The sequence below is a fragment of the Manis javanica genome, chromosome 11 (genome assembly GCF_040802235.1).
Source record: "Manis javanica isolate MJ-LG chromosome 11, MJ_LKY, whole genome shotgun sequence".
Classification (NCBI taxonomy): Eukaryota; Metazoa; Chordata; class Mammalia; order Pholidota; family Manidae; genus Manis; species Manis javanica.
In genome coordinates, this window is record NC_133166.1 from 118,910,353 (window position 1) to 118,937,276 (window position 26,924).

Sequence of the window (26,924 nt, forward strand, 5' to 3'; positions counted from 1 at the left end):
TTAGTGTCTGCAAAAACACACAGGTTTAGGTAGGGAGATGGGCTTAGTAGCTTGTTTAATAACAACTGCATAAAAACATGATAACCAAAAACACCCGAGGTTTTCCTTTACTGTAACTAGCATCATCATGGGGTTGCCAGAAAAGCCAAATATTATTAGGCTGTTAATGAAAGTATGGTGTTTGGGAGGAAGGTGAGAGTCCAGCCTACTGTTGGCACACCGTTTTCATTTGTGGCCACTCAGATAGCTGAGGTAGCCATTGGGAAGACACCTGTAGAGGCTGAACCAAAGGAACGGGTTATTTTTAGCTGGGGAGTAAAAACCCTTCCTAACAGAAGCAGTTATTCCTATCTGGATTGGGCTGCCTTCTGACAAGGTAGTGATCTCCTTATCCGCATAAGTGTTTAAGCAAAAGCTTGACTAGTGAGGTTGCAGGTGGTTCGGAACGAATCCTGCACAGGGCAGAAGGTGCAATCCGTTCATCCCTTCAGCTTTCTCCCAGCTGGATGATCTAGATTTCCATCCACCACCTGCTCTCGCCACTTCCCTGCCTACCAGTCTCTGACTGTGGACTGGGGCAGGTGCAGAAGCCAGCAAAGAGGAGCCTGGGGTTCAAGCTGATAGTGTCCCCTGATCCCCTCACCAGGGTTAGGGTACAGATCTGCAGGCAGGCTGGGTGCCAGCCTAGAACTGCCCAGCAAGGAGAAGACCCAGGGCCCGACCTTCTTGTGACAACACAGGCATCTGGAGCTCCACCGAGACCAGCAGTGCCCGGGGCGCGCAGCCTTCAGCGACAGACAGCCTTGTTCCCGGAGTCTCCTTCCAGCCGGGCCTCAGTCTGACGCCCAAGCCCTTAGCAGGAAGCCGGCTCCCAAACCCGGGCAGTGGGTGTGAGCCCAGGGCAAAACCCCGCCCCTTAGGGGTCCCTGATCTTTGCCCTCGCCCTGGGTTCCGTGCCTCCCCAAGAGGCCGGCGGGCGGCGATGCCTTTTGTGTGTTTCACTCCAAAGTACCAGAGACCCCCCAGCACTGCGCCGCGTCCCCTGGAGGCCCCCGGCCCCTCCTCTTGGCGTCCCCAGCCCCCCTGCTCGGCTCCGCGTGCCAGCTCGGGACTCGCTGGTTCGCTCCCCGCGGCGCCAGGAGGAGGGGCGAGGGCCGGCAGCCCCCTCCCCCGCGCGCGGCGCCGGAGCCCAGCCGAGCTGGGGGGACCCGCCGCCGCCGGTCATGTGGGCCGGACTGCTCCTCCGGGCCGCCTGCGTCGCGCTCCTGCTGCCGGGGGCCTCGACCCACGGCTACACCGGGAGGAAGGCGCCCGGGCACTTCGCTGCCGAGAGGTAAGCGCCCCGCGCCCCTACCCTGCCCCGCCGCGGGAGCGCTACCGGCGGGGAGCGGGGAGGCGCGGAGGGGCGCCCCGAGCCACCCGCAGCCGTAGGTCAGGGCTCCCCTGTGGGGCGCTATCCGCGCGCGGGTGGAGCCCACGGGGTCCGGACAAAGGGACGGCAGCTGGTGCTCTGGGCGGGAGACCGTCCTGCGCCCCTGGCTGGGGCTGTCTCGGCTTGGACCTGGAGGGGACGGAGATCCGGGCTGCCTTGGGATGCGGACCCCTGGCGAGGGGCGCTCCGGACGGGCCACCTGGTCTCCCCACCGGCTTGCTGTCGCTCGCGAACGCGCCCGTGGCTCCGCCTTGACGGTTCCTGGCCTCCAGCGCTGCGCCGGCTGCTCTGGGGCCGGGGGCTCCCTGTGTCCAGGCTTTCCGCGCGCCGTGGACCTTGGACCGCTGGGGTCTCTCCGGGTCATGTTTCGGTTTCCGCCCGTGTGTGCGCGCGGCGGGGGTGGGGTGTTTGCCCCATTGATGCCGCCCTCCCCTAGCGTCTCCTCCCGCGGAGGCCGTGCGGCCGCGGGCCGGGCGCGTGTGCGCGTGATGCTCCGAGCGAGGGAACACGGTGTCAGCGGGCCGCCTGGCCCGCGGCCACGGCCTCGGGGGGCGCTCAGGGGGGCGGCCCCGCCAGGCTCGCAGCTCGCATGTACGTTAAGCCGCCGCCGCCAGTTCCTGCTCAGATCTGCCGGCTCCGCGGCCTTTCAGAGCCTTCCTGCCACCTGTCTCCCTGCCACCGCCTGCCCTAGGAGACTCCTTGGGGCTCCCTAGCCGACGCTCGGCCCCTGCCTCCCTGAGGGTGCGGCTCTCGGGCATCCTTCCACCTGCCAATTTGGTGGCACCCTTGTTCCCTTCGGAGCCCCGTCTGAGGAGCAGGAGCTGCCTGCTCCTCCTTCCAAGGCTGCTGCCATGTTCGTTCCAGCAAGGGCAGCCGGTGAGACATGACTGTCAGGCCCCCTGCTTGTCCCCCTCCAGGGCCCCCTCTTCTTCTGGTGTGACTTCAGAGAGGGAAAAGGCTCTTCGAGGCCCCAGGGACAGTTCTCCGCAGACATTTCTGTGCTGCCATGTGCCCTGAGTTTCACTTTCTAGACTACCCATCACATTTGACACATATTCTCCCCAAGAGCCACCCTACTTTGTCTCCCATCCATGTCCCCAGTGCCTGCTGCTCTGCCTGGCACAGCCATCATGGGTGCTCGGTGGACTGCCTGACGGGCAGAATATTCTACTCCAAGCACAGATAGAGCACAGTTGGAGAGTTTTCTTGTTGCTATTCCGCTGCACTGGGAGTCCCTCACAGAAGCTCCCTCCAGGCCTGGCTCTATCTACCCCCTCTGCCTGGAGCACCCCCTCTCCTCCTCCACTCTCTGTGGATGCCCCTACCCTTGTCTCCCACCTCCACCTAGAGTCTGTCCTTCCTGGAAGCCCTTCCACGCCACCCCGACACCCAGCCAGCCTCAGGGCGCCATAGCCTGGTCCCATTGTGGCACTTGTCACACTGTGTTATCACCTGATTTCTTGTCTGATCAGTGTCCCTTGAAGGTGGAGAGATGGCTAGTTCATGGCTGTCCTGCCATGCCTCACCTATCGTCAGGCGCACTGGGTTCCCTTTCTCTGTTCTGTGCAGCTCTCTGGCACCCCCACGTCCACCTCAGAGATGCCATCTGGGGAGTGACGTCTCTCCAGCCCCCCTGCCCACCCCCTTCCCTCTTCTGTTGCGCTCCTTTCTCAACCTTTCCCTCAATAGCCATTTACTGAGCACCTACTGTGTACAAGACACTGCTCTTGGTGCTAAGGTGAACAAAAAGATGAAGCCCTGTCCTCAGGGAATGGTAGGGAAGTCAGAATGAAGTCAGCAAATTAGTAAATAACTTAATGTCCCAGGAACTGTTATGGAGAAGAATAAAGCAATATAAGGGTGGACAAAAAGGGCGTCTCTCATAAGGTGACATGAGCAGAGACCCCCGTAAAAGGAGGGAGTGAGCTGGGTGTGTGTCTGAAGAACCTTCCTGATAGAGGGAAGTGTAAGTGCAAAGGCGCTGAGGCAGCCATCGCTACGCTCCTCATCCATTATCTTTCCTCTTACACTGAGGTCCCTTTCTCCCAGCTGCTTGGCTCTGTGTTCATGTGGCAGGCAGCTGTTGGAGGCTGGTGTCTGCTTTCTTACATCTTTTTGTCCTGCCTCCAGGAGAGACTGAGTCATCTGTCTTTGGAAACTTCCCATTGTCCCTTCACAGGTGGTGGTGGGGTTGCCACAATTGTTTGTTGACTGTCTTACTGACTGACTGGGAGGCTTTCACTGCCCAGTAGATCAATCCCTCCCTTGGTACAGAACATGGAAGGTGCTCTTTCCTCTCTTGCAGACGCCGGCTGGGCCCCCATGTCTGCCTCTCGGGGTTCGGGAGTGGCTGCTGCCCTGGCTGGGCGCCCTCCATGGGCAGTGGGCACTGCACCCTTCGTAAGTGCCTGACCATGTGCCCCAACCATTCTGTGTGGCAGGATGCCCATCCCCTGGCTGGCCAGAGGGGCAGACTGGGGGCCCTTGCCCTTACCCCTCACCCACATTTCTCTTCTCAGCCCTCTGCTCCTTTGGCTGTGGGAGTGGCGTCTGCATCGCTCCCAACGTCTGCTCATGCCAGGATGGAGAGCAAGGGGCCACCTGCCCAGGTAACTGGAGGTGGGCAATAGCTGATGGGGAGGACTCTGTTAACACTCAGATTATGTGCCAACCACTGGGCACTTGTCTTAGTGCATTGTCTTCAAACAACCCTACTAGGTTGGCTTCCTCATTCCCATTTCGGAGTTGAGGAAACTGAGGCACATGAGTGTGTGGCCCACCCAGGATTACAAGGCTAGTAAGCGGCCTTGCAGGATTTAAACTCAGTCCTGTTTGCGTCCAGAGCCACTTTCCCAACAGAATTTAGGATGAGCCCCAGAGAGGTGGGGGCAGGCTGGGGCTGTGACCAGGTGTGTGCTCACAGGTGTGGTGCCTGTTTTAGAAGCCCACGGACCATGTGGAGAGTATGGCTGTGACCTTACCTGTAACCATGGCGGCTGTCAGGAAGTGGCCCGAGTGTGCCCCGTGGGCTTCTCGATGACAGAGACAGCTGTCGGCATCAGGTGCACTGGTGAGAGCCCCGCGAGCAGTGGGGAAGGGTGCGGGTGGGAATCCTGTCTCCTCGCTGTTCTGCCTGGATGGTCTCGGGAGAGATGCAAGCATAGAGCTGAGCCAGGACGTTCTCTGCAGTTTGAGAATGGGCAGCGGGGCATGCGACAAGTACGTCCCCTCTGCTCTTTCACAAATATTTATTAAGCACCTCTTACGGGCCTGAAACGGAGCCAGGAGCTGAGGTTGGGGGAGGAGGGTGGTGGTGGATTGGTTCCTGATGTTATGTTTCTTCCGAATGTGGGGAAGGGAGATGCGTCAGGACAGTAACAGTCCCATGTGATGTGACCACACCTGGTGAAATGCAAGGGGCCAGGACCCACAGAGGGACAGGTAACCGGGACTGGAGGTGGGGCTGACCACCGAAGGGTCCCTTGGGAACGTGGCATTGAATGATGAGGAAAGCTAAATTCAATAATTATTTGGTAAAAAGTATTATCTGTTTGTGATTTTTAAAAGTTCCTACAGGCAAAGCCACTGTGACCAGACTCTTGCATATCTTGCCAGAGAGCTGAAAGCCTTTTTTCTGAGTTTTGACTTTGTAGAAATAATGTTTCTCCCTGAATATAAAAATAAAAAATAATATATTTTGGAACATTTGATAAGTAGAGGAATGATGGGAAGGTGAAAAGAAACATGTCCAAGTCTGTACCCAGAGATATTTGTTACTAAAATGAAGTTATTTTTTCCACCCTTTTCCTGGGCATGTGTTTGTGTACCTGTGTGCATGTGTGTGTTAAGCACACATATCTGTGTGTTTTATAAAATTGTGATCATACCTTCCTGTAGCTTTTGTTCATTATTTTCTCACTTAAGTTTATGTTGTGAGCAGGAAATAGTCCTTACAATACAATTTTTAAGGGCTGCATGTGTGGCTACTGTTGTGTAAGTACTTAGTTCTCTGCTAACCCTCGTTTACTTTATCTGCATTGTTTCATTACTGTAAATACTGCTGCAGTGCAGGGGCCTGCTGCTGGCCTCTGTTATTCCCAGGAGAACACTGGATCATGGGTCTTACTGAGGAATTTGTGGTGCTCAGGGCTCCTTGCACCATCCCTTTCAGGAAGGATGAAGGAGTGCCTCCTCCCCTGAGTGTCTTTCATGGGGAGTACTCTCCACATTCCCTTCTCATTGCAGAGGCAAACTGGACCCAGGAAAAGTCAGAGGACAAGGTCCCCATGCAGAGCAGGGGCACCCTGGTCACCCCCGTGAAAGATCCCAATGGGATGGGGTTAGTCTGGGAGGGCTTCTTAGTGGCGGTGGGTATGGTTCTGAATTGCCTGCGTTGGAAAGAGCCAGCAGGGAAGTGGAAGTGTCAGCAGGCCTGGGGGCCAGGGAGCAGGACACTCCAGGGCAGAACGGAGTACACAGAGCTGAGCCTGTAGGTCCTCAAGAGCCATCACGGTTCTTTGATAAGGAGGGTATCCACGAAGCAGGGGTGGGACTTCAGCCTCCCCGTGAAGGCCTGAACCTCCCTAAAGCACTGCATGGCTCCAGTCACCCCACCTGGGCAGAAGCCTCAGGGATTCCTTTGCATGCCACAGCATCCTGATCCCCACTGTCCTAATAGGAACCCCAGCTTCAGCCAGACAGGGTGCGGGTATTCCCTGGGCTTCCCCAAGTGTGCTCTGACTTGGGCTCTTGACGGCATTCAACTCCTGATGCCTCCTGGTCCTCTCAGCCTGTCTCTCCTCCAGCACACACCTGCTGTGGCCAGGCATTCCCTGGTGGGGCACTTATTACCTGCCACACACTGGACTCTCGTGGGTGTGCATCGTGGCTCTGTTATCAGGCTGTAACCATCTGGAGAGTCAGCGCCATGTCTTAGTCCTATTTGTGTCTTCAATGGCCCCCCTCCAGGTCTGCTGCACACAGGTGGTGCTCAATAAACATTTAAGGAAATTTAATCAGCCTTCCTGCCTGCTCCCCTTTGCCCTTTGGGGTTGCCCTACGGGTGGGGCCATTGGAAATGGTTCAGTCTCAGCCATTCTCTCAGTCATCTGGTCTGTATGAGTCAAAAAGGAGGGGCCTGGCCCCTCAGCCTCTTCTTTCTTCCTGGAGTCGGGTGGGGGTTTCACCTTGCTGAGGGCAGGCCTGGTGTGGGGCACAAGGTCCTTGTGGGGCAGATTTTCTCCATGTAGCCCAGCCACATTCAGAGGGGTCTGTGCAAGAGCGTTTTCTCTCTTCCCAGACATTGATGAATGCTTAAGCTCCTCCTGCGAGGGCCACTGCGTGAACACGGAAGGCGGGTTTGTGTGTGAGTGTGGGCCGGGCATGCAGCTGTCCGCTGACCGCCACAGCTGCCAAGGTGAGCGCAGCTCCGGGACAGGTAACGATGATGTGGCCGCCACTGCTGCTGGACTGCCTAGAAGATGTGGCCCTGGCAGGCTCAACACGGGCTCTCCACGCATTATTGCCTTTTTGCCTTCACCGTGGTCCCTATGGGGGAGACCCTATGTTATCTCTACTGTACTGAAAGGGAAACACACTTGCCCAAGGCCATTCTGTCAGTGAGTGGTGGAGGAATCGGCTTGAATCCTGGCCTGTCTGACCCTAGGGCCCTTGCTCTGAACTGCAACTTGCTAGAAGCTTCTTTTGCCACTCCTGCAGGGTGGAGAGATGGGGAAGATGAAGGAGAGGCAGAGGGGAAAGCCGGGGGAAGGTGGCAGGCAGAGTGGAGGGAGGGCCGAGTGGGACAGGGTGTAAGGATGGCCAGCGCGCTGGAGTGCTGCCCCAGGGTGGTGGGGAGGGGAGGAGCAGCGAGGCTGGGATGGGGAGCCCGGGGAGGAGAAGGAGCTTCCAACCTAAGAAGGGGAAGAGAGAGCTTTTAAAATAATTACTAATTCTTGCAAGATGACTTTATTTACAGAAGTTATTCCCTCTTAAACAAGGCAGACAGGGAGAAGTTCCTCTTAGTGCTGTGGTCTTATTTTTTGGGTGTTTGAAGTTTTTGTAAATTGTCAAAAAAAAAAGTCTTAAAAGTTGCTAGCTGCAGGCCCTCTCTCACTGGTGTACTCTGCTCTCCCCAGGGAATACCCCTGAGTCTTAGTCTGTTTTGGCTACTATAAGAAAATGCCACAGACTGGGGGGCTTAAAGATCAAACATTTTTTCTTACAGTTTCAGAGGCTGAGAAGTCCAAGGTCAAGGTGCTGGCCCATTCATTTTCTGGCGAGGGACCTTCCTGGCTTGCATACAGCAAGACAGAGAGAAAGCAAGCTCTCTGGTGGCTCTTCTTAGTGTCCTAATCCCATCATGAGGGCCCCATCCTCAAGACCTCATCTAAACCTAATCACCTCCCAAAGGCCCCATTTCCAAATCCCATCACGTTGGGGGTTAGAGCTCAACATATGAATCTGTGTGTGTGGGAGCAGGAGTGGTGGTGGTGGGGGCAACACAGTTCATCCTTAGCACCTGCTTACCAATTTAGCGCTCTGCCTGCCTCTCCTCAGTTCTTCACAATTTCAAATAATGACATGGGGAAGCTTTGACAAAGGAGGTGCTATAGAAACTGAGTTTTGAGGTACAAGTAGGAGTTTTCCCACCAGACAAGAATGGAAAGGCATTCCAGGTAGACAAGAGAACTGGGGCAAAGGGAGAGGCCTGTAAGAGCATGGTGTATTTGGAAGATGGCTGGAATTTAAGCCAGAGCAAAGGTGAGATGCAGGGGAGGAGGTGGGAAAGGCAGCCCAGGGCTCATGAGCTACGGTGCAGCACTGGTGTTTATGGGGGCCACGCAGAGCTTTCAAGCAGAGTAGCCTGATCAAGGTGCCTGTGGTCAGAACATCCTGGAGGCTGCGTAGGGGATGGCTTGGGAGGGAGATGAACTAGGCTGTTGCTCTTCTCCAGACTAGAGGCAAAGGTGGCCCAGGCTAGGGGGGCGGCTGTGGGGATGGAGAGAAATGGGCTGGTCCGGGGAGGATCTAGGAGTTGATAGACTGAATGTGGGCAGTGAGAAAGAGGGGCTAAGATGGTTTCTACAGCCCCGAGTGGGGTGGGAGATGGCACTGAGAGGAAGAGGGGACCAAACATTTCCAAAACTGCATGGGGGGAACGAGCTCCAACCTTGTCCTGTTCCCCTCCAGACACTGATGAATGCCTTGGAACCCCCTGTCAGCAGAGATGCAGAAACAGCATTGGCAGCTACAGGTGTTCCTGTAGACCTGGCTTCCATCTCCACGGCAACCGGCACTCCTGCGTAGGTGAGGTCAGGTGGACCCTGCTGTTTTACATTTAGGCTGCCAATCAGAATGATGGACAGGGCAAGCTCAGGGACAGGGAAAGGTCAACAGTCGGGACCTTCTGATGCCCTGGAGCCTGTAAGTGCTTGAGCCTTTGCTCAGAGCCTGCCTTCCCCTGGGGTTGGCTTGGCTCCTCACGGAAGACCCTGTCTTGGACTTTTCCTGGCCACGTGCCCCTTTCATCCTGTTATGTTTCTCTTGCACCCGTGGTCCCAGATAAACCCCAAGGATTCCTCTCTGCTCACCCATTTTCTTGGCTGTCCTTGCTTCATTTGGTAAATATAGCATGTTATGTCTTGGTTTCTCTGGTTTAGAAGGAGACCCCTGTTTTCTCAGCCCATTAGCAGAAATTTCCAGAAAGGGATTGGCATGGTTGGCTCGAGTTTGGCCCATGGGTTGAAGGTGGGGTCCCATGGACCTGAAAAAAGACCTTGTTCTAGTGGAGGTTAGTGTTTGTCCTGAAGCCTACTTTGAGCAGGCAGTGATTTTTGAGATTCTTTTTCAGAAGGGGCCACCCACCGGACACCCAACACGTGGGGTGGTGGAAGGTTTGGAGATAAGATTCCCAGCGGGATCATCCCCACCAGCTAGCACTTAATCATTGCTCCATAGTGCTGGGGAATGAGTCATTGGTGCACCCATTAAAGGCCTACTGGATGTACGATCTTTTCAAGGAAACTAGCACTAGATTTCAGGCCCATTCCCAGAGATCTGAGTCGCATCCCTCACGCTGGGGCAGAGATGAAGCCCATGAGAACATGCCAGGCAGACTTCCCCAGCCTTTGGGCTACGGGATGGAGGAAGCAGTGTTCGGTGGGTCCAACATGGCAGCTGTCCACAGCAAGGCTCCTCTGCAGATGTAAACGAGTGTCGGAGGCCGCTGGAAAGGCGAGTCTGCCAGCATTCCTGCCATAACACCGTGGGCAGCTTCCTGTGCACGTGCCGACCTGGCTTCAGGCTCCGAGCCGACCGAGTGTCCTGTGAAGGTGAGCGTCCAGCCCCGCCCGGCGCCAGACCGCACCTCCAACCCGGCCCACCCAGCGCCGGGACCCGCCCGCCCCCTCGCGCCAGGCCTCGAGCCCCCAGTCCCCAGTCCTGCCCTCCTCGCCCCTGACCCCGCCTACATACCCCGCCCTCCTGGAGCAGGATCCTCTTCACTTTTTTCAATTAATTTTATTTACAATGCTTCCATTTCTCCCTCAGTTCGTCCTTCCACTTCTTTATTCATTCTTCCTCTATTTTCATTCCACTGTTTCCCTAGCCCTTTTGTTTACCCCAAATGATTTAAAAAAAATAATAATAATAGAGGAGGTGTGACCAGGAGTCCCAGTCACCTGGGCTCCCCCGGACAGCAGCTTTTGACAGCAAGCCTATAGACCCACGTACAGTGTCATGTAAACCCTGGAGGTGCTCTTTCCAGTCCAAGGCGAGGTTTCCCTGGGGTTTTTTTTTGTTCATCTGCAGCCTCAGCATCCGCTCCTGGGCAGCCACATCTGGGTGGTAGTGGAGGACACACTTCCACTTGGAAACTGGGCCAGCCTGGGCCTCTGGTCCTGTCCCCATCAGTCTTCCTGTGTGACCGTTTGTCACCGCAGCCCTAGCAGTTTAGGGTGGAACTGGGCTATTAGATCCGTGTTGTTGAGGAAGGAACTGGCCTGAGTGCAGGCCCCACGACTCTCGCCTCCTGCCCCCTGCTGCTCCCTGCTGAGACCCCTGTGCTTCCCTTTCAGCTTTCCGGAAGGCTGTGCTGGCGCCATCTGCCATCCTTCAGCCCCTACAACACCCGCCCAAGATACTGCTGCTTCCTGAGGCGGGCCGGCCTGCCCTCTACGCCGGACATAGCCCCCCTTCCGGGGCTCCAGGGCCCCCAACCGGAGTCAGGACTGCCAGCCAGCCCTCTCCCACCCGAGCACCACCCACATCCTTCCCAGCTGCCCCGAAGCAGCTGCCGCCCACCCTGATGGCAGCCCCAGTGCCAAGCGCCTCCCTGTTGGGGACCCTAGGACCTCCCTCACAACTCCAGGAGGTGACACCTGCCTTGCCCAGGGGCCCCGCGGCCACTCGGCTGGCACCAGGCCCCTCTGCCTGCTGGCACCTGGGAGCCATGTATGAGTCAGGAAGCCGCTGGAAAGAGCCTGAGTGTTCCCAGTGCTGGTGCAAGGTGGGTGGGGGTCCTCGGGGCTGCCCTGGTCTGGGGCCTGGGCCTTCTGGCGGCCAGAACTCCTGCTTCTCCTTCCAGGAGCGGGAGGTGACCTGTGAGAAGGTGGCGTGTGAAGCCGCATGTTCCCACCCCATCCCCGCTGGCGGTGAGGGGTGCTGCCCATCGTGTACAGGTGGGGGTAGTCCAGAGGAAACTGTGAGTTCCCAGCACAGCCCTGCTTCTTCCCTGTCCCAGCCCTTCTGCAGCAGGAGGGCTTTTCCCAACTTTTGTGTACCGAGGGTCACCTGAAGGGTGATCCCAGGCCCATCCCAGAGCTTCTGATTTAGCTTTGTGATTGAGGCAGGGCCCAGGAATTTGCATTTCTAACACATTTCCAGGGACTCCGATGCTGCTGGTGGGGGAAGGGGACGACCACACCTTGAGAACCACTGATCTGTGTTGTGATATCCCTTGGGGGGAGCTTTTCATCTTCTGGGATCCTTTTTGAGCTTCATTCATTCAATGAGTTTCTCCAAATCCATTCTGCAGTCCCCTTCCCTGCAAGTCCCTCCTACAGGTGGAGGAGGACTTGTTTGTAAATTCTGCCCCTTTTCTGATTCCTTCCCACAATCTGCTTGCAAGTTGTCATTTGCTTCCCATTGCTGCTAGGGTAGAGACCCTAAGTCTTCTCAACAGAGCTCCTCAAAACTCACTCTGCACATGGATCGCTGGGGATATTGTTGAAATGCAGATTCTCATCCAGTAGATGTGGGGAGAACCCTGGGCATATGCATTTCTCTGCAGCTCCTGCGAATAAGATGTCAAGGTTGTCGTACCTGGTACAGCAGGGAAATAGTCTTCTGAAGGGTTAGACTGAAAATGCACTTACTGATTGTCTCAATGATAATTGTGACCTTTTACTGGGTCCCTGCTATGCCCTGAGCCCTGAATACCAAGTTCTGGGTACTTTACATCTGAGATTCTGGGTCCTCCCAAGTCCCCTGCAGGGTACATGGTGGTATTTCCATTTTATAGTAAAGACTGCTGAGTCCCAGAGAGGTTAAGTGACATGTCTAAAGCCACACAGGTATCTGAATGGACAGGTCAGTATTTGAACCAAGGACTGTCTGGTTGCTTTTTCTGCCTCCTGGGGCATCCTATGCGGGTGTCTTCTGTTTTCCAGGGGTCCCAGGACCACACAGATCTGGGTACTTGTGTCTGCTGCTTTTGGAGCATACGGGCTAGTGAGAGAAGGTTGCAGCTACATTATGCCTGGAAAAAAAATGAGACCTCAAGCTTCCTCTGCCTTGAAGAGGTCTGATGCCTCCACTCCTGTTTGTCTTTTAAAGGCTGTTTTCACAGTGGCATCATCCGAGCTGAAGGGGACGTGTTTTCACCTCCCAATGAGAACTGCACTGTCTGTGTCTGCCTGGTGAGCATCAGAAGGTCCCTGTAGCCTCCTGGGTATTTTCTTAACCTTTGGGGGTTTTAGAGGAAGGGGAAAAGACTGGATGTTAAAGGTGAGCCTGTTGAATGCAGGGAGCATTCTCAGGCTGTGGATTTTGGTCGGAATCTGTCAAGTGTAAAAGCATGGGGGAGATGTGAAGCTGTAGGCTGCTGGGGTCAGGGAGGCTTCTTCTCAGCAGAAAAGTGCCAAAAGGCAAACAGCGTCCATCTGTCTAGAAAGGGGAGGGGACGGAACTCCCTTGGAAACTTCCCACCATGGAGGCCCTTTTTTCTCTCCAGGCGAAATATTTGCCAGCACAATAATGGTAGCCACATTTAGGAGGGAGAAGGCTCATTACCAGACTCAGCTTATTAAGAGTATTTTGCTTTAGGCAAATTCACTCCTCCAAAAATAGATATAAAGCTCCTACTATGTGCCAGGTGCTGCCACACAGACTTGATTGTGAGCCCCCAGTGCCTACCAGGCATGGGGCTTGAACTTTTCATCTATTTCCTCACCTGAGGCTCCTTGTCCATGTTCCACAGATGAAAAGACAGGTTGGGAGGTGGCAGAGCTGGGATCTGAGCCAAGGTCAGTTTATGTCCAAAGCCCAGGCTCTGCCCATCAACCCTCACTGCCACCCTGTGGCCCCTGCCGTGGCACTGGTGACAAGAGCTGCAGTGTTAGATGGGGTGGGCACGTAGACAGCTCCCGCCACCCTTAACTGAGCTCCTCCTGTGTGTCACACGCGCAGCGGCCAAGCGCTTCTGTGGATGAGCTCATTTCACGTAATTCTTGCCACCCCGAACAGAGGCACAGTTTCTAGCTCATCTCACAGATAGGGAAGCCCAGGCTCAGAGAAGGGATGAACTTTGCCTGAAGTCACTCGACTCGATAGTGGAAAACTAGACTGGAATCAGGTCTGGCTGGCTCCAAGCCAGGGGCTTTTTGGTCTTAACTTCGAATTTTAAAAATTTTAGTTTTAAATTTAATTCTTTAAATAACCAAATATTCATCTGGCTTAAAACTCAGGCTCAGGAAAGTGTCTCTGGTGTTGTTGTCTCTGGTCTCTGGCTCTTGGCATCCTTCCACGGCTTCCATAGCCGTGGGAGCGGCCGTGGGAGGCTAGCCCTGTCCATTCTCATAAGGAGGGCCATGTGCTCCACTTTCTGGTGCCCTTGGTCTTAGAAAGGGGGATGTTCTAAAACACACCACTATAAACACCAGGAACAGGCTCCCTGCAGTGTCCTTGTGACCACAGTGGCATTTAAACATCTTGGAGGGCTTCCTTTGGGAGGCTTTCCTGCTGGACAGGAAAGCTGAGGTGTGGTGTGGGTCAGGGGGTGAGCTGGCTGTCGGTGGCCTGGGGAGCAGCAGACCCTGGTTCTCCTCCTTCACCCTGCCCCCACCCCCACCCGCCCTCACCTCCTCAGGCTGGAAATGTGTCCTGCATCTCCCCGGAGTGTCCTCCTGGCCCCTGTCATACCTCCCCGAAGTCGGGCTGCTGTACTTGCGTTCCAGGTAAGCGACTCTTTTGGGGTGGGGTGGGGGACACAATTTAGCTTTTGTGTGTGCGTGTGAGGGGGATGTCTTTTGAGTCTGCTTTGGGGGTGGGGTGAATGGAAGAGAGAGGCAGGAGATTGATTTCTGCCTTAGAAACTCAGACCAAGTGAAGCATTTCAAAGAACACCTTTAAGCTGAGCACCTACTATGGGCATGGTGGTTTGGATGCTAGACTGGGCTCACAGCCCCACCCACCCCCTGCCCCCTGCCCCCGGGGGCACCTTCAGCACAGTCAGGAAGGGGTTTGAGTTCCTTTGGCATCTGCAGAGGGGAGGGGGTCTCCTCCCCCGATAATGAGTTGGTCCTTTGTTAAAAATGTGGGTCCCTTTCCTGGAATGACCTCATCACCAACAGGAATCCTACTGGCTCTATGCCGGTGCTGAGCTTGCCAGCCCTTGATCTCATTGAATCCATAAGGCACAGCCCTGGGAGCGGAGGAGGGAGGGTGCTATCATAGCCCCATTTTATGGATGAGGAAACCGAGTCTGAGAGAGGTCATCACTGCCCAAAGGCACACAGTCAGTTGTTAAAGGAGCAGAACTTAAACTCAAGCCTACCTGATTTCAAAACTGGTGTTCCTCCTGAAACTAATGTAATACTGTTTGTCAACTACCCTTCAATAAAAAAAACAAAAAACAAAAAAAGAAAAACTGGTGTTCTTTTAAAATATTTTTTTTCTTAGCATTTAAATGTTATATTATTTTTGATTCACACATGTTTTGAATGGCAACATACTCCCTACTAGGTAGGAAGTGGTATCAAACCCATTTTATAGATGAGAAAACCGAGGCTTAGAGAAGGTAAGTGTCTTGCCCAAAGGTATTCCCTAGTGAGTTGTGTAGCTGGGATTTGAACCCAGGACAGTCAGACTAAGGCCAGATGGGTCTGGGCAGGATTTTAAGCTCTTTTTACTGGGGTGGGGAGATGTTTAGATGAGAGGCTCTGGCTGAATCCTCAGCCTCCAGGGATTGGCATTGTCCCCAGACTTGTCTTAGGTGTCTAGGGCTGTCTTTTTCTTTCTTCTTTTCTCTTATTCTCTGGTTATTAGGGGCTTCCCCTGCCTTTTTGGTCAAGGATCTTATTTTACACAGGATTCATTCTCTGTCAGTTTTTAGGTAACAGGGTATTTTTTGCCAAGGGTTTGGAAAGGAGAGTGATTGGGCTCTTGAGTATGAGACGTGTGCAAGGTGTGGCAGGAGTGTGGCAGCTTCTCTGGGTCCCCTACCTACTTGTTCCTTTTTCCCCAGCTGCCCCCGCCCAAAGGCCTTGAGCCGCTTCTCCCTTTCTCCTCCGCAGTGAGATGCTATTTCCACGGCCGGTGGTATGCAGACGGGGCTGTGTTCAGCGGGGCTGGTGACGAGTGCACCACATGCATCTGCCAGGTAGGGGCTGACCTGGTGGGCGATGGGGAGGGCAGGGCACAGGCCGTGACCAGGAGAAGGAAGCCGCCACACAGCCAAAGGGAGACTGAGGCAGCAGAGGAACCAGAGGACCTGCATGCACCAAGGTCTTCCCCCAGTGTCCTTGAAGCTCATCTTCTAGCCGTGTTATTACAGACCACCCACTGTGTGCCTGGAATAATGCTGAGTGCCGGGGACACAGCTAAGCCCCCGACAACTTCAGTCCCCTCATCAGGGGGCCCAAAGTCTAGGTGGGCAATGGACAGGTGGCTGGGGCTCCTAGCCAGCCTGTAGGCTTCAGGGAGCCTCCTTAGAGGGAGGGGTGTAAAGCTGAGACCTGAAGGATGACTAGGACTAGTGGGGTGGGAAGCTGAGGCAAGTGTGCCTGGCAGACAGCGTGGTGTGAGTGGAAGGCAGGAGACCTGAGAGTGTCTGTCCTGTGGGACAGACTGTGGGAGAGACAGGGACCAGGCAAGAGATGCGGCTACAGGCAGGGGGCATGAGTTGGGCTCTGAGCAGCAGGGCCTGCGGTTGGAGTTCTGTGGAGGTGATTTTCCGAGGGAGTGCTCTCAGGAGGGAAGGCAGGCCAGACAGGCAGGGGAAGGAGAGCTGGGTGAAGAAGGGTCCTTGGCTTGTCCACGGGGAGCTCAGCCAAGCCCAGAGGAAGGGGTCTCCAGATGGGCCCCAGAGTCTCTGCCCCGACTCAGTCACGAAGGGCTTTGCTGGCCAGGCTGACGGCTGTGGACCTGGTGGAGCTATGCAATCAGCTGGGGCACAAGAAAGTTCTCTGTGGCAGAGTGGGAGTAGGTGGGCATGAGGGCAGGCAGCTGTTACAGAAGTGAGGGGCCAAGAAACTGGGCCTGCAGCTCGGGCAGGCAGGGTCCCTAGCCAGTTGGCAGCACCCCGGCCCCTGGAGGAGGACCCGCCTCTCTGTCCCTCCTGCTCCTTGGGGATGTTTTGGTCACTTTAGCCTCCTCTTAACGTCTTAAGCTTTCGGATGGCCCAGGGCTGGGAGCTGCCCTCACTGGCCCAGGCCCTTCGATTCTCTTCCAGAATGGGGAGGTGGAATGTTCCTTCATGCCGTGTCCAGAACTGGATTGCCCCCGAGAGGAGTGGTGGCTGGGCCCAGGACAGTGCTGCTTCACCTGCAGGGAGCCCGCGCCCATGACAGGTGAGGCCTCTGGCCTGCGCCCCAGAGCTATGCCAGCACAGGGCCTTATGCCTGTGAGGGAGGCTGAGCTTCATCCCTGAGACCACTGGAGTGAGCATGTGTGTGACTGAGTGTGTGTTTGTGTAAGCATATCACTGTGTGTTCATACGAGTGTATATTTGTGTGTTTGTGTATGTGAGTGGTTTCTCTGAGTGTGATAGTGTGTGTTTTTGGGTGTGTATGCACGCATGTTTGTGGGAGCATGCCATGTACACTAGGTGCTTATGTGGAGGGAGAATTCACTAAATGAGGGTGCCAGATGGGTAGCTTCAGGCAGCCCCTGGCACCTGCAGGCAGCTGAATGTGTGCCGGGAGCTGTCTACACAGATTGAACCTGTGCTTGGAGGGGATGGGGATGCAGGTCTGGCAGGCATTTGGGGCCCTCATTGGCACTTCTGCCCATTCGTTCTTCTCCCCCACTGTCCCTGGCCAGGCTGCTCTCTCGATGACAACGGGGTTGAGTTTCCAATCGGACAGATCTGGTCTCCTGGTGATCCCTGTGAGTTATGCATCTGCCAGGTGAATGGCAACCTGCACGCCTCCAGCTGCTTTCCAGGCCACCCCATGCCTCCCCCCAGGCAGACCGGCTGCCCGCTGGGCCAGCCCTCAATCTCCCTCCCATGCTGTCAAGTTTCATTTTTACTGAGAGTGTTAAGACCCTGGTCATTCTGTCCTCAATAGATTTTTCAGGACTGCAGAGCTTGACAGTGACACACTGAGCTGCTGGCACGAGCGGTGGAATTAGTCTATCAGTATTTCCTGGGCACGTTTTCTCTGGGCCGGATACCCGGGGGAGCTGGGGCAGGCCGAAGTCCAGGTGTTCAGGGCTTTTTCTATGAAATCACAATGTTTCCTTCATCAATGTGAATCGGGTGACCTCATCTTATCAGCAACGGATAAGGAGAGGGTGTGTGAGATTTAGAGGCTGCATGACCGAAATGCAAACACAGCTGCTCACCAAGAAATGCAATTGTTTGAGCTCCTTGTTTAAGTACATGTTGGCATTGCTTTCTACTTTTAAGAGTTTTAGTCCCTTTGAGCTTAGAGCTTTATTTCTCCGATCGAGGCCCCTGCCACAGCGGTGTGTCTGGCTCGCCTGGGAGCCTGGCAGACACGCAGGATCTCGAGGCCGCCCAGACCTCAGGACACACGCACCCACTAGCGTGTGAGAGGCATGGCCTTCCAGTACCTGGGATGCGCCTTTGTTAAAAAGCCCTGGACCCTCCAGAACTTGGACATGCTTCTTTGGAATCAGAATTGGGAGGAAAGTACATCTGCCACCTTTTATTTTCCCTTTGTGACTGATCTAAGGCGCTCATAAGCATTCAGATTCTTAAGGAAAAAAAAGGAACCATATGTGGCGCTTTTATCTTCTGAAATAGACATTTCCGGCAGAATAGTTTTCTATAAAAATAGGATTTTCTTGTACTCCATAGATATGGGGTGAGTGAGGGTTCCAGGGAAATGCTGAGAGAATTAGGAGGGTGGGAAGGTGCAGCTTTGTCTGCTGCTGGAGGGGAACAGGAAACCATGGAGACCAAAGCCAGCTCCAGCCTCCCCTCTCCCTAGCTAGGGACACCTTCCTGGAGAGGTACTCCCCTCCCTGAGCAGCTGGTCCTCTTTGGGGGACCTGCCACCTCCCAGTCACCTGTGGTGCCCTTTAGGGCAAGCCTTAGCAGTTTGTGGCATTGGCCTTTTTTGGGGGCGCTGGGAGGGTGGGGTGGGGTGGGAGGCGGGGAGGTGCAGCAGGTGGGGTCTTGGTGAAGTTCCTCCCTCCCTCAGGCAGATGGCTCAGTGAGCTGCAAGAGGACAGACTGTGTGGACTCCTGCCCTCACCCGATTCATGTCCCTGGACAGTGCTGCCCAGACTGCTCAGCAGGTGAATCCCAGCCATGGGGCTGCCCGGCACCCCGCGGAGCTTCGTCACTGTGTGCCATTGTGATGGCTCAGGTTCTCAAAGGGCCTCTGCGGCCAGGCTAACCCTGCCCCAGGCTCCTCTGTGCAAAGGACCCCACAGGCTTCCTCTCAGGTCATCGTCATGACAACCCCGTGGGAGAGCCCCATTTCACAGATGAGGAAACTGAGGTTTGGAGACAGCAGCAATTTGCCCAAGTCAGGCCCTGCTGGGGCGGCTGGAAGCAGGGATGAGATACACAAAGCTTATGGCCTAGGTGGGTGACAAAGGAGCCAGACCTGTGAAATGTTAGGAAACAGCGAGAGAATTTTATTAAAGAACATAGAGAAAAAAAAAATAAAAGAAGTTAAAAAGGCCCACTATTGGCTTATAACCTCATGCTTTTTTTCTAATATTTTTTCATGTATTGATATTTGTATATATCTCTCTAACATCTTAATATCTTATATATAATAGATACCTATTATGTATTGTTTTGTTATAAAATAGTTCCCTATTGTGCTGTTGCCTGCTTTTTTTTTTTTTTTTTTTTGAGAGGGCATCTCTCATATTTATTGATCAAATGGTTGTTAACAATAAAATTCTGTATAGGGGGTCAATGCTCAATGCACAATCATTAATCCATCTCAAGCCTAATTCTCGTCAGTCTCCAATCTTCTGAAGCATAACGAACAAGTTCTTACATGGTGAACGAATTCTTACATAGTGAATAAATTCTTACATGGTGAACAGTACAAGGGCAGTCATCACAGAAACTTTCGGTTTTGATCACTCATTATGAACTATAAACAATCAGGTCAAATATGAATATTCGTTTGCTTTTTATACTTGATTTATATGTTGATCCCACATTTCTCCTTTTATTACTATTATTATTTTTATTTTTAATAAAATGCTGAAGTGGTAGGTAGATGCAAGATAAAGGTAGAAAACATAGTTTAGTGCTGTAAGACGTGTTGCCTGCTTTTATATTTACTAGTAAGTGATAAAGATCTCCAAGGTTGGGCCTCTGTGGGCAGGGGGAAGCAGAGAGGAGAGAGGAGCTGGGGAGAGTCCTAGAAGGTGGGGTCTGGGGTTCAGCTGAGTGGAGAGAAGCAAAGAGGATGGCTGTGGTGCTGGGTACCCAGTCCTTCTGGCCTGATCTTGCCTGGTTCCTTTCCCTGGGGGGAGCACCCCAAAGTGGAGACACTCTGATCCCTCTGCTGAATCCAGCCCCCCAAAATCCAGCAGCCAATCCAGACCTATGTTTTGTCCCTTCCCCGACCCCCAGGGTGGCTGCCCAGATTAGCGGTTGGCCTGACCTTTGCTACCCAGAAAAGTGTCAGACTTTCGTCCTAGCAGGAGCCTTGTAGCAGGAGCCAGTCCCCCACCGCCCCCATGGCTGGAGCTCACCACGTGCTCTCTCTGGCAGGCTGCACCTACATAGGCAGAATCTTCTACAACAACCAGACGTTCCCGTCTGTGCTGGACCCGTGTCTGAGCTGCATCTGCCTGGTATGCACCACCCAGACCTGACCCCTGTCTGTGGAAACTCCCCAGGAACTGATATCAGCTCCTGAGACCTGGAAGCAAAATCCAGAGACCTCCAAGAGAAAGGTCACTTCTGGGTCAGGGTGAACGTGCCCTGCCCAGAGGCAATCTTTACCCAGGGCCAGAGGAATATTTTCCTGCCCAGCCGAAGTCCTCTGCTTCTGGGTGACCAGGGAAGATCTGGGGGGGCTGGCTCCTTATAGTGTACACTGTGGCCCATGATTCTTGCTGAGAGAGCAGGGAAAGCACTCCAGCCCAGGGCTCTGTACTGGAATTGTTACCAGACCCACATTATGGAGCTCTTGTGTGCCGGTCCCTGTTCTCAGCCCTTCTATTCATGAACTCAGTTAATCCTTTTGAGAATTCTGGGAGGTAGGCACCACCATCATCTCCATCTACTGGGTGAGAAAACTGAGGCACAGAGAGATGAAGCCATTTGTTCAGGATCCTATGGCTAGTCGATTGCATTGCCAAGAACTGAATCCTAGTATTCGGAGTCTGTGCTCCAGAAGGTGCACTTTTACTACAAGCCACGCTGCCTCTCAGTCTAAAAAAGCATGTTAGAGAGTAGTATCATTTAGTATTTGGACAGTGGGGAAAAAGTCCAATTTATTGCCCGTCGTGCTGCAAATGTTTCATGTAGTGAGCAGTGGGCGCAGATGCAGAGTGAAAAGGGACAAGGTCTACAGAAAGATTGAGAAACTCAGGGTAAACACCTCTGGCCTCTGAGTGGCCCTGTTCGTTCACAGCCACATGCTTCCAGAAGCTTCGGCTTCTGGGTCCTTCTTTCTCCTCGGTTTTTGGTGCTTAGCTTCCCTGGGCATTTCATGGATTTGTTCAACAGGTACCTGTTGACTGATGAACTGTGAGGACGAGGCTAGGCCTTGGCTTTGTGGGCCTTATGCTCTAGCAGGAAGACAGACTCTAACCCAGTGAATGACCCCCTCGCACCATCCCCACCGTGGTGACTCTGATTAGCATGCAATGGCTATGTGACCTGTCCTTCCTGCATGTCAGCTGCCCAGAATGAAGGGCCTTGTGCACTTTCTGTGTCCTGCAGCTGGGCTCAGTGGCCTGCTCACCTGTGGACTGCCCCATCACCTGCACCTACCCTTTCCACCCTGATGGGGAGTGCTGCCCGGTGTGCCAAGGTGAGTGCACCCAGCTGTCCCCGTCCAGGGCGCCTAGGTGGGCCTTGGCTCTCTAAGCTCCTGTCTCCTCTGTCACTGCAGACTGCAACTACGAGGGGAGGAAGGTGGTGAATGGCCAGGTGTTCACCTTGGACGATGAGCCCTGTACCCAGTGCACGTGCCAGGTGGGCTGGGCCTCGGAACCCAGGGGCTGCCCAGCCAGGGGCTGCTTCCTGCCTTCTTGTCCCTTTGCAAAATCTTGGAAGCCTCTTAGCTAATGCCAGCCTGCCTTCCTCCTGCTGTTCTTCAACTTTACCTGCCAGAAAGCCTTTGTATTTGATGGTATCCTCCCTCTTTGTGGTTTCCTTAGGATGGCCACGCTGTGTTCGGCTCCACCTGTTGCTTAGGTGAGGGCCAGGCCCTGCAGCCTCTGTCCCAGGACCTTTCCTCGGGTCCCGCTGCTGGCATAAGAGGCTGCTGGAGGCATGCTGGGGGCGGGCCAGATGTTCTGGGTTTCCCCATGTGTGCCCTCTGCTCCCCAGCTGGGAGAGGTGAGCTGTGAGACCATCCCCTGCCAGCAAACGTGCTCAGACCCCTCCATGCCCCTTGGGGACTGCTGCTTCTCCTGCCCAGGTAAGTGGGTCTCTGGGTCCTGGAGTTTCTCCACTGTCTTCTTTCTCTTCACACCTCTTCCCAGAAACATAGAACTTGTAAAGGCCTGGATGTGAGAAGCTCAGGCTCAGAGAGGGAACGTGTCTTGCTCAAGGTCACGCAGCCAGCACGTGGCCAGCCCAGTGCTGACCCTCAGCCAGTGTTCTTCGTGCCGCACCATGACCTGCCTTCTGACAAGTGTGTTTGTTTACTATTCCCTGTTCTTTCTCATTATCTCCTCCTTAATGCCTTCCTTTGCTTTCTTCCTTTTAAAAAATCAACAGTTTAGGGACAAATCGACTTTGTGGAAGGGTAATCGCTTATACATATTTGACCACTCATTATGTGTCAGGGAACATCCTGTCTTATTTCATTCCCTTTTCACAGTAATAGGTACTATTCTCATCCCCATTTTCCAGGTGAGGAAACTGAGGCACAGACGGTGAAGTGACGTGCTCCTGGTCACACAGCCGACTGGTGTTAGAACCAGGATTGGGACCCCGAGCTTATGCGTTTAGCTGTTGTGCTGTCTTGTCTCCTGAAGATGACTTTGATCTGTCACTGGTGTTCCTCCATGTGGGCCTTTTTGCAGAGCTATAAATAGGACCCAGGCAACCTACCGCAACATGGAGCTTTGAAGGATTGATGTCGCCCGCAGCTGGCCGTTTGAAAAAGCTCCCAGACCTTCTGGTTTGCTTAGCTTTTTAGTTAACATTTGGGTGGTTTCTTTCTTTCTTTTTTTTCCAACCCATAATGGACCTACTGTGAAGAATCTCAGGTCAGACAACTTTTTTCCAACTTTGTGAGTTGTGTTGCTGTGACCCTGTGGTGGATGGTGGAGTAACTGGGTCACAGGGCTTCGGGAGAGGTTCGGAAACTCCTCCAGCAGGACAGCCCGTCCTCTCACGGGGTTCCTAGGGGAAGGGAACACTTACGATGATGTCGCTGGTTCCCCATATTCCCACCAACTCTAACCTGTATGTTTTGAATTTAATTCTTCCAATTTAACATGTCCATAACATCTTGAAGTGTGGCTTTATTTTATGTCTTTTAAGCACCCAGACAGATGGTAAATTTTTCCCACTGATCTGGGGCCTGATTTCCTCTTGCATAAATTAGGCAGTTTAATTCCTTTGACCTTTTGAAGAGGATCTTCTACATTCATGGCCACTCTTTGGTTCTGTGGAAGAAGAGCTGCTGTCAGCACTGGTAGGGCTGAACCCTTCTGCGTTCGAACCGCCATTACGCTGGGAACTGTCCAGTATTTTACAGATGCTACTTTGCTATCCTCTGTGAGCTAATCGACATTATTTCCCCTGCTGTCTGTAGACTAATTGTTAGCTAAGGTACCAGACAGTGGATGGAAATTTTACCTGTGTTACCTCGTTTAAATGCTACTGGGAATGTTTGAGCATGGCTATTATCATCTCCATTTTGCAGTAGAAATGGAGGCTCAGAGAAGTTACACTTCTGTCTTGAGATTGTGCTCTAGTTGGCAGTGTTGGACTCAAGCCCAGGTCTCTCTGCTTCTTTACCCCGTGCTCTTTCCCGTTCTGCTTTCCTGCCTCCAGATTGGGAAACTGAGGCCCGAAGAGGTGACGTAAGGGCCTGGCTCCTTCTCCTGGCGCATCCTGCTTCAGCTACGTGCACCACACACCTTTCCCCAACAAGAGCGCCTTTAATGGAGAAACCACTTTTTACTGAAATAGAATATGAACTGCTTCCTTTCAAGAACCAAAAAAAAAGTAACAGCTTTCTTGAGATATAGTTCACGTACCATAAAATTCACATGTTCAAAGTATACAATTCACTGGTTTTACGTATACTCACAGTGGTGCAGGTGTCCCTTTGGGGCTTTTTAGAATGTAGTCATTCCAGTTTTCTTATGCTTTTGGTGACCTCGGCTCCCCCCTGACCCTACCTCTCTCTTGGGCTTCTCTTGGGCTTCACTCTCCATGTTCTTTTCACCTAGCCTCTTCCTTTCCTGTTCTCACAGGAGTTAGGCCCCTGTGTGTTGGGCTGCATGCTGAGACTTTAAAAAAAACCTTTTTCAACAGACTTTAGTTTTTTAGAGCAGTGTGAGATTCACAGCAAAACTGAGTGGAAGGTACAGATTCCCATATATCCCCTGCCCACCAACCCCTGTGCACAGCCTCCCCCGCTATCCACCTCCGGCCCCAGACGGCACATTTGTTACAGTCAAGGACCCCACACTGACACACGACGATCACCCAGAGCCCGCAGTTAACAGGTTTAGGCGGAGCCTTCCCAAGCACTGCTCATTCAGTCCTCAGAGAGGCCCTGTGAGGTCACTGTTGTTATGCCCATTTTACAGATGAGGAAACTGAGACCCAAGGGACTTACGTATCTTACACAGGCCACACAGTGCCCGGCAGAGCCACTTTGGTGGCCTGCCCCCTTGCATTCGTGGCTCCTTTTCATCTTCTCTCTGTGGAGGCAGGAGCCGGCTGGTCCTCGCCAGGTACGCGAGGCCTCTCCAAGGACAGAGCCTGGGCGCCCGTCCCCGGTGCTGCCCATCCAGAGCTGCCTCAGCCGCTGGGGAGAACCGTGCATCTTGTTTCCCCCACCCCTCTCTAGATTCCCTGGAGGAAAAGCGGGGACTGTCCGCTCGTGGAGCCACGGTGTCGGGCAAGGTGGCTCGGAGCCCTCTCAGAGACGCCGAGTCCCTGCTCAGCTGTAGCTCCTGCGCAGGGCCCCTGGCAGCATGGCCTCAGAGGCCGGCCCTCCGTCTCCTCCAGCTTCTCTTACAAGCAAACCCATCTGGTGTGCGGACTTCATCCCCAATCCCCTCGGGAACCCAGGCCTCACCCTCACCCACTTTGGGGCTGCGAGGCGTGGTCCTGGGGGAGCCCGGGGTCTCCCAGTCACCTTGGCCCTCAGCAGGGCCTTGGGCCCCTGCAGGAGCCTCCACTCTACCTCCAGCCTCCCCTGGGGCTCCTGGGCCACCTCCCGTTTCCCCAGAGCCCTCTTTCTCAGCCTCCGGGGCCCAGACAGCGTCCAGACGGCCTTCTCTGCCTGCCACTGTCCTGGCTGAAGAAGCTTCAACCCTTCCCACAACAATTCCCGGCCCCTCAGAGACCTCCATCGCTCTCGTCAGACCTCACAGACTCTCCTCCCCCACCTCCAGGCTCTCTGCGGCCCTTGGAGCCACGGCCAGCCACAGCCCGCAGCAGCCCACGGCCGGGGCCTCAGGGAGGGAGGGGTCCACCGGGTAAGCAGGCCTCCTGGTCAGGGCTGTGCCTGGAGACCCTGGACAGAGACAGTTCAGCTGGCAGGGAGGCTCTGGGGGCAAACGAGTCTCGTGGCACGGGAGGGGTTTACTCCCACAGTGCTCCTGGTGGGGGTGGCAAGTCCCCAGGGCTCGATACAGCCTCGGCCCCAAGAAGCATTTGCAATGTGCTGTGCCAGCCCAGCAAACGGCGTTCTCCACAGTCAGCGTCCTCCCTGGGCAGCACACCCTGCTTGTCTTCTGAGGAAGGTTGGGGCTCTGAGCTCCCCCACTCTGGAGGAAGAGTAGAGAGGGCCTGGGGTTCCACTGGGATTGCGCCACCTGTCATTACACGCCCTTGCCTGGGGTTCCTGATTAAAGGCTGTCTCAGTCTCCCCCAGGCTGCCCTGCGCATTCACTTGTCACCTTTGGAAAGGTGAGAAAATTTCACTCAGAGCCCAGAGCGGTGAAGTCGTGTCCTGCCTCAACCTCCCAGCTTGGGAGAAAAGCTGGCACCAAACCGGGGACGGGTTGGGTAGGGTCTTGTGTAAGCATCTGGTGACCTCTGGATGACTTCTAAAGTGAGAGGGGACAGACAGACAGAGAGGCGTTGCAGGTGGGCCCCTGGGAGGGCACCACTGGAGCGTGACGGTAGGCAGGCAGTTCCTGAGGGCGCACTGTCAGCACTCACACCTGTGGGCGTGAGGGAGGGAGTGAGGAGAGGTCAGGGTGCTGTACAGTCCCAAGGTCTCAGCCAAGCCCCTGTGGGGGCTCTGAGGCTGGGGTGGCCCTTAGAGTTGTCCTGAGTTGGGCCAAGGGGACAGGGCTTTGTGCCTCCATGTGGACCAGTAATTCTATCTGGCTGCCCCAGGAAAGGGGGATGACCTTGGGCAAGGTAGCCCTGTCAGCCACAGTTCCCAGGGGGCACTGATGGCCACCAGCTGTCAGCCAACAACCTTCCCAGCAGCTGGGGGAATAAGTCTGTCACTCCTGAAGGGGGAATCTGGATGGTGCAGACCAGTTTGCGTGACAGATGGAAAGAAGACAGTGTTATAAATGTGGGCGAGTGAGACAGAGGTGGAAGACAGCTGTGCTGTCACTGAGTCACTGGAGTGCTACCACTGAAGCCCAGGGGACTGCAGAAGGAGCCGCAGCCCCTCCCTCATTTGCCTAGGCCACCCTCCTCTTCGCTGCCCTCTGACCTGTGGCTCACCACTCTTCCCCAGGTGAACTGTCTGCACTGCGGTGCTGGCGGCAAAGGCCACCTGGGGTATCCAGCCCAGACATACCGTAGTAGTGGGATTCTAACCCAAGCCTGGTGGCATGGATGATGAATTTGGAGTAAGGAGCATAGAAACCAAAGACTAGAGATGCAAAGGACTTAGAGACCATTCTGTCTAGTAAGACACAAACATGGCAGTTCAGCAGGAGGCCTGGGTGCTGTGAACCCTGGTTTGAGCGGGACTAGCCGTGGGATCTCCAGTCTCACTCTCTAGTCTGTGTAATGGGGGCCCTAACAGTCCTGCCTCATGGAGTCGTGGCGACAGCATGTGATAATGCCTCCATAAGTCCTGGTGGTTTGTGTTTGTGGCTGGGTGCAGCCCACCCAGCTTCACGATACCACCTGGAACCTAATTTCAGGATGAAAGTGTAGACGCTGGCTCCCTCTACACTGCAACTTCTCGAGCCCAGCTGACAACGTGGTAGTAGCTAAAAGTGCTGAATTTCCCGCTGTTCAATAAACTGTGCAGTTCACACATTAATATTAGTCTCCTTGCTCCATAGAACACTAATAAACGATACTCATTTTGAACGATAAAAAAAAAACAGGGCAAAGGGTAGGAGGACAGCTATGCATATTCCCCCCAAGTTGATCCAAGTATAAAAACCTGCTTCTCTGGCCTCTTCCCTCCCCATTTATAGCCGAGAG

General features: G+C 54.3%; 1 protein-coding gene across 18 annotated transcripts; it reads left to right on the forward strand.

Annotated features, from left to right (window-relative positions):
• The first annotated feature begins 568 nt into the window (after positions 1–568).
• Positions 569–26,751, forward strand: VWCE (von Willebrand factor C and EGF domains). 18 transcript variants are annotated; one of them, XM_073217684.1, is made up of 23 exons: positions 569–1,333; positions 3,738–3,832; positions 3,952–4,041; positions 4,356–4,502; positions 4,790–4,873; positions 6,732–6,848; positions 8,624–8,740; positions 9,637–9,765; positions 10,510–10,940; positions 11,019–11,112; positions 12,269–12,351; positions 13,800–13,887; positions 15,226–15,311; positions 16,383–16,500; positions 16,973–17,058; positions 18,322–18,418; positions 19,866–19,948; positions 21,045–21,135; positions 21,217–21,299; positions 21,657–21,747; positions 24,101–24,247; positions 24,364–24,549; positions 24,748–26,751. In XM_073217684.1, exons 1-23 carry the CDS (start codon positions 1,224–1,226, stop codon positions 24,999–25,001), a joined length of 2,907 nt encoding a protein of 968 aa, XP_073073785.1. In that variant the 5' UTR covers positions 569–1,223; the 3' UTR covers positions 25,002–26,751. The 18 variants fall into 18 exon arrangements, 13 of the variants coding, with proteins under 13 accessions (XP_073073785.1, XP_073073780.1, XP_073073782.1 ...); XM_073217679.1 differs by having other exon boundaries at positions 24,364–26,751; XM_073217681.1 differs by having other exon boundaries at positions 16,973–17,038; positions 18,326–18,418; positions 24,364–26,751.
• Positions 26,752–26,924: the final 173 nt, after the last annotated feature.

Coding starts and splice junctions, on each gene's coding strand:
- VWCE (XM_073217679.1), top strand. CDS start 1,224: ATGTGGGCCGGACTGCTCCTCCGGGCCGCCTGCGTCGCGCTCCTGCTG. Junction 12,352..13,799: donor GCACTGTCTGTGTCTGCCTG/GTGAGCATCAGA, acceptor TCACCTCCTCAG/GCTGGAAATGTGTCCTGCAT. Junction 21,748..24,100: donor CTGCTGCTTCTCCTGCCCAG/GTAAGTGGGTCT, acceptor CCCATTTTACAG/ATGAGGAAACTGAGACCCAA.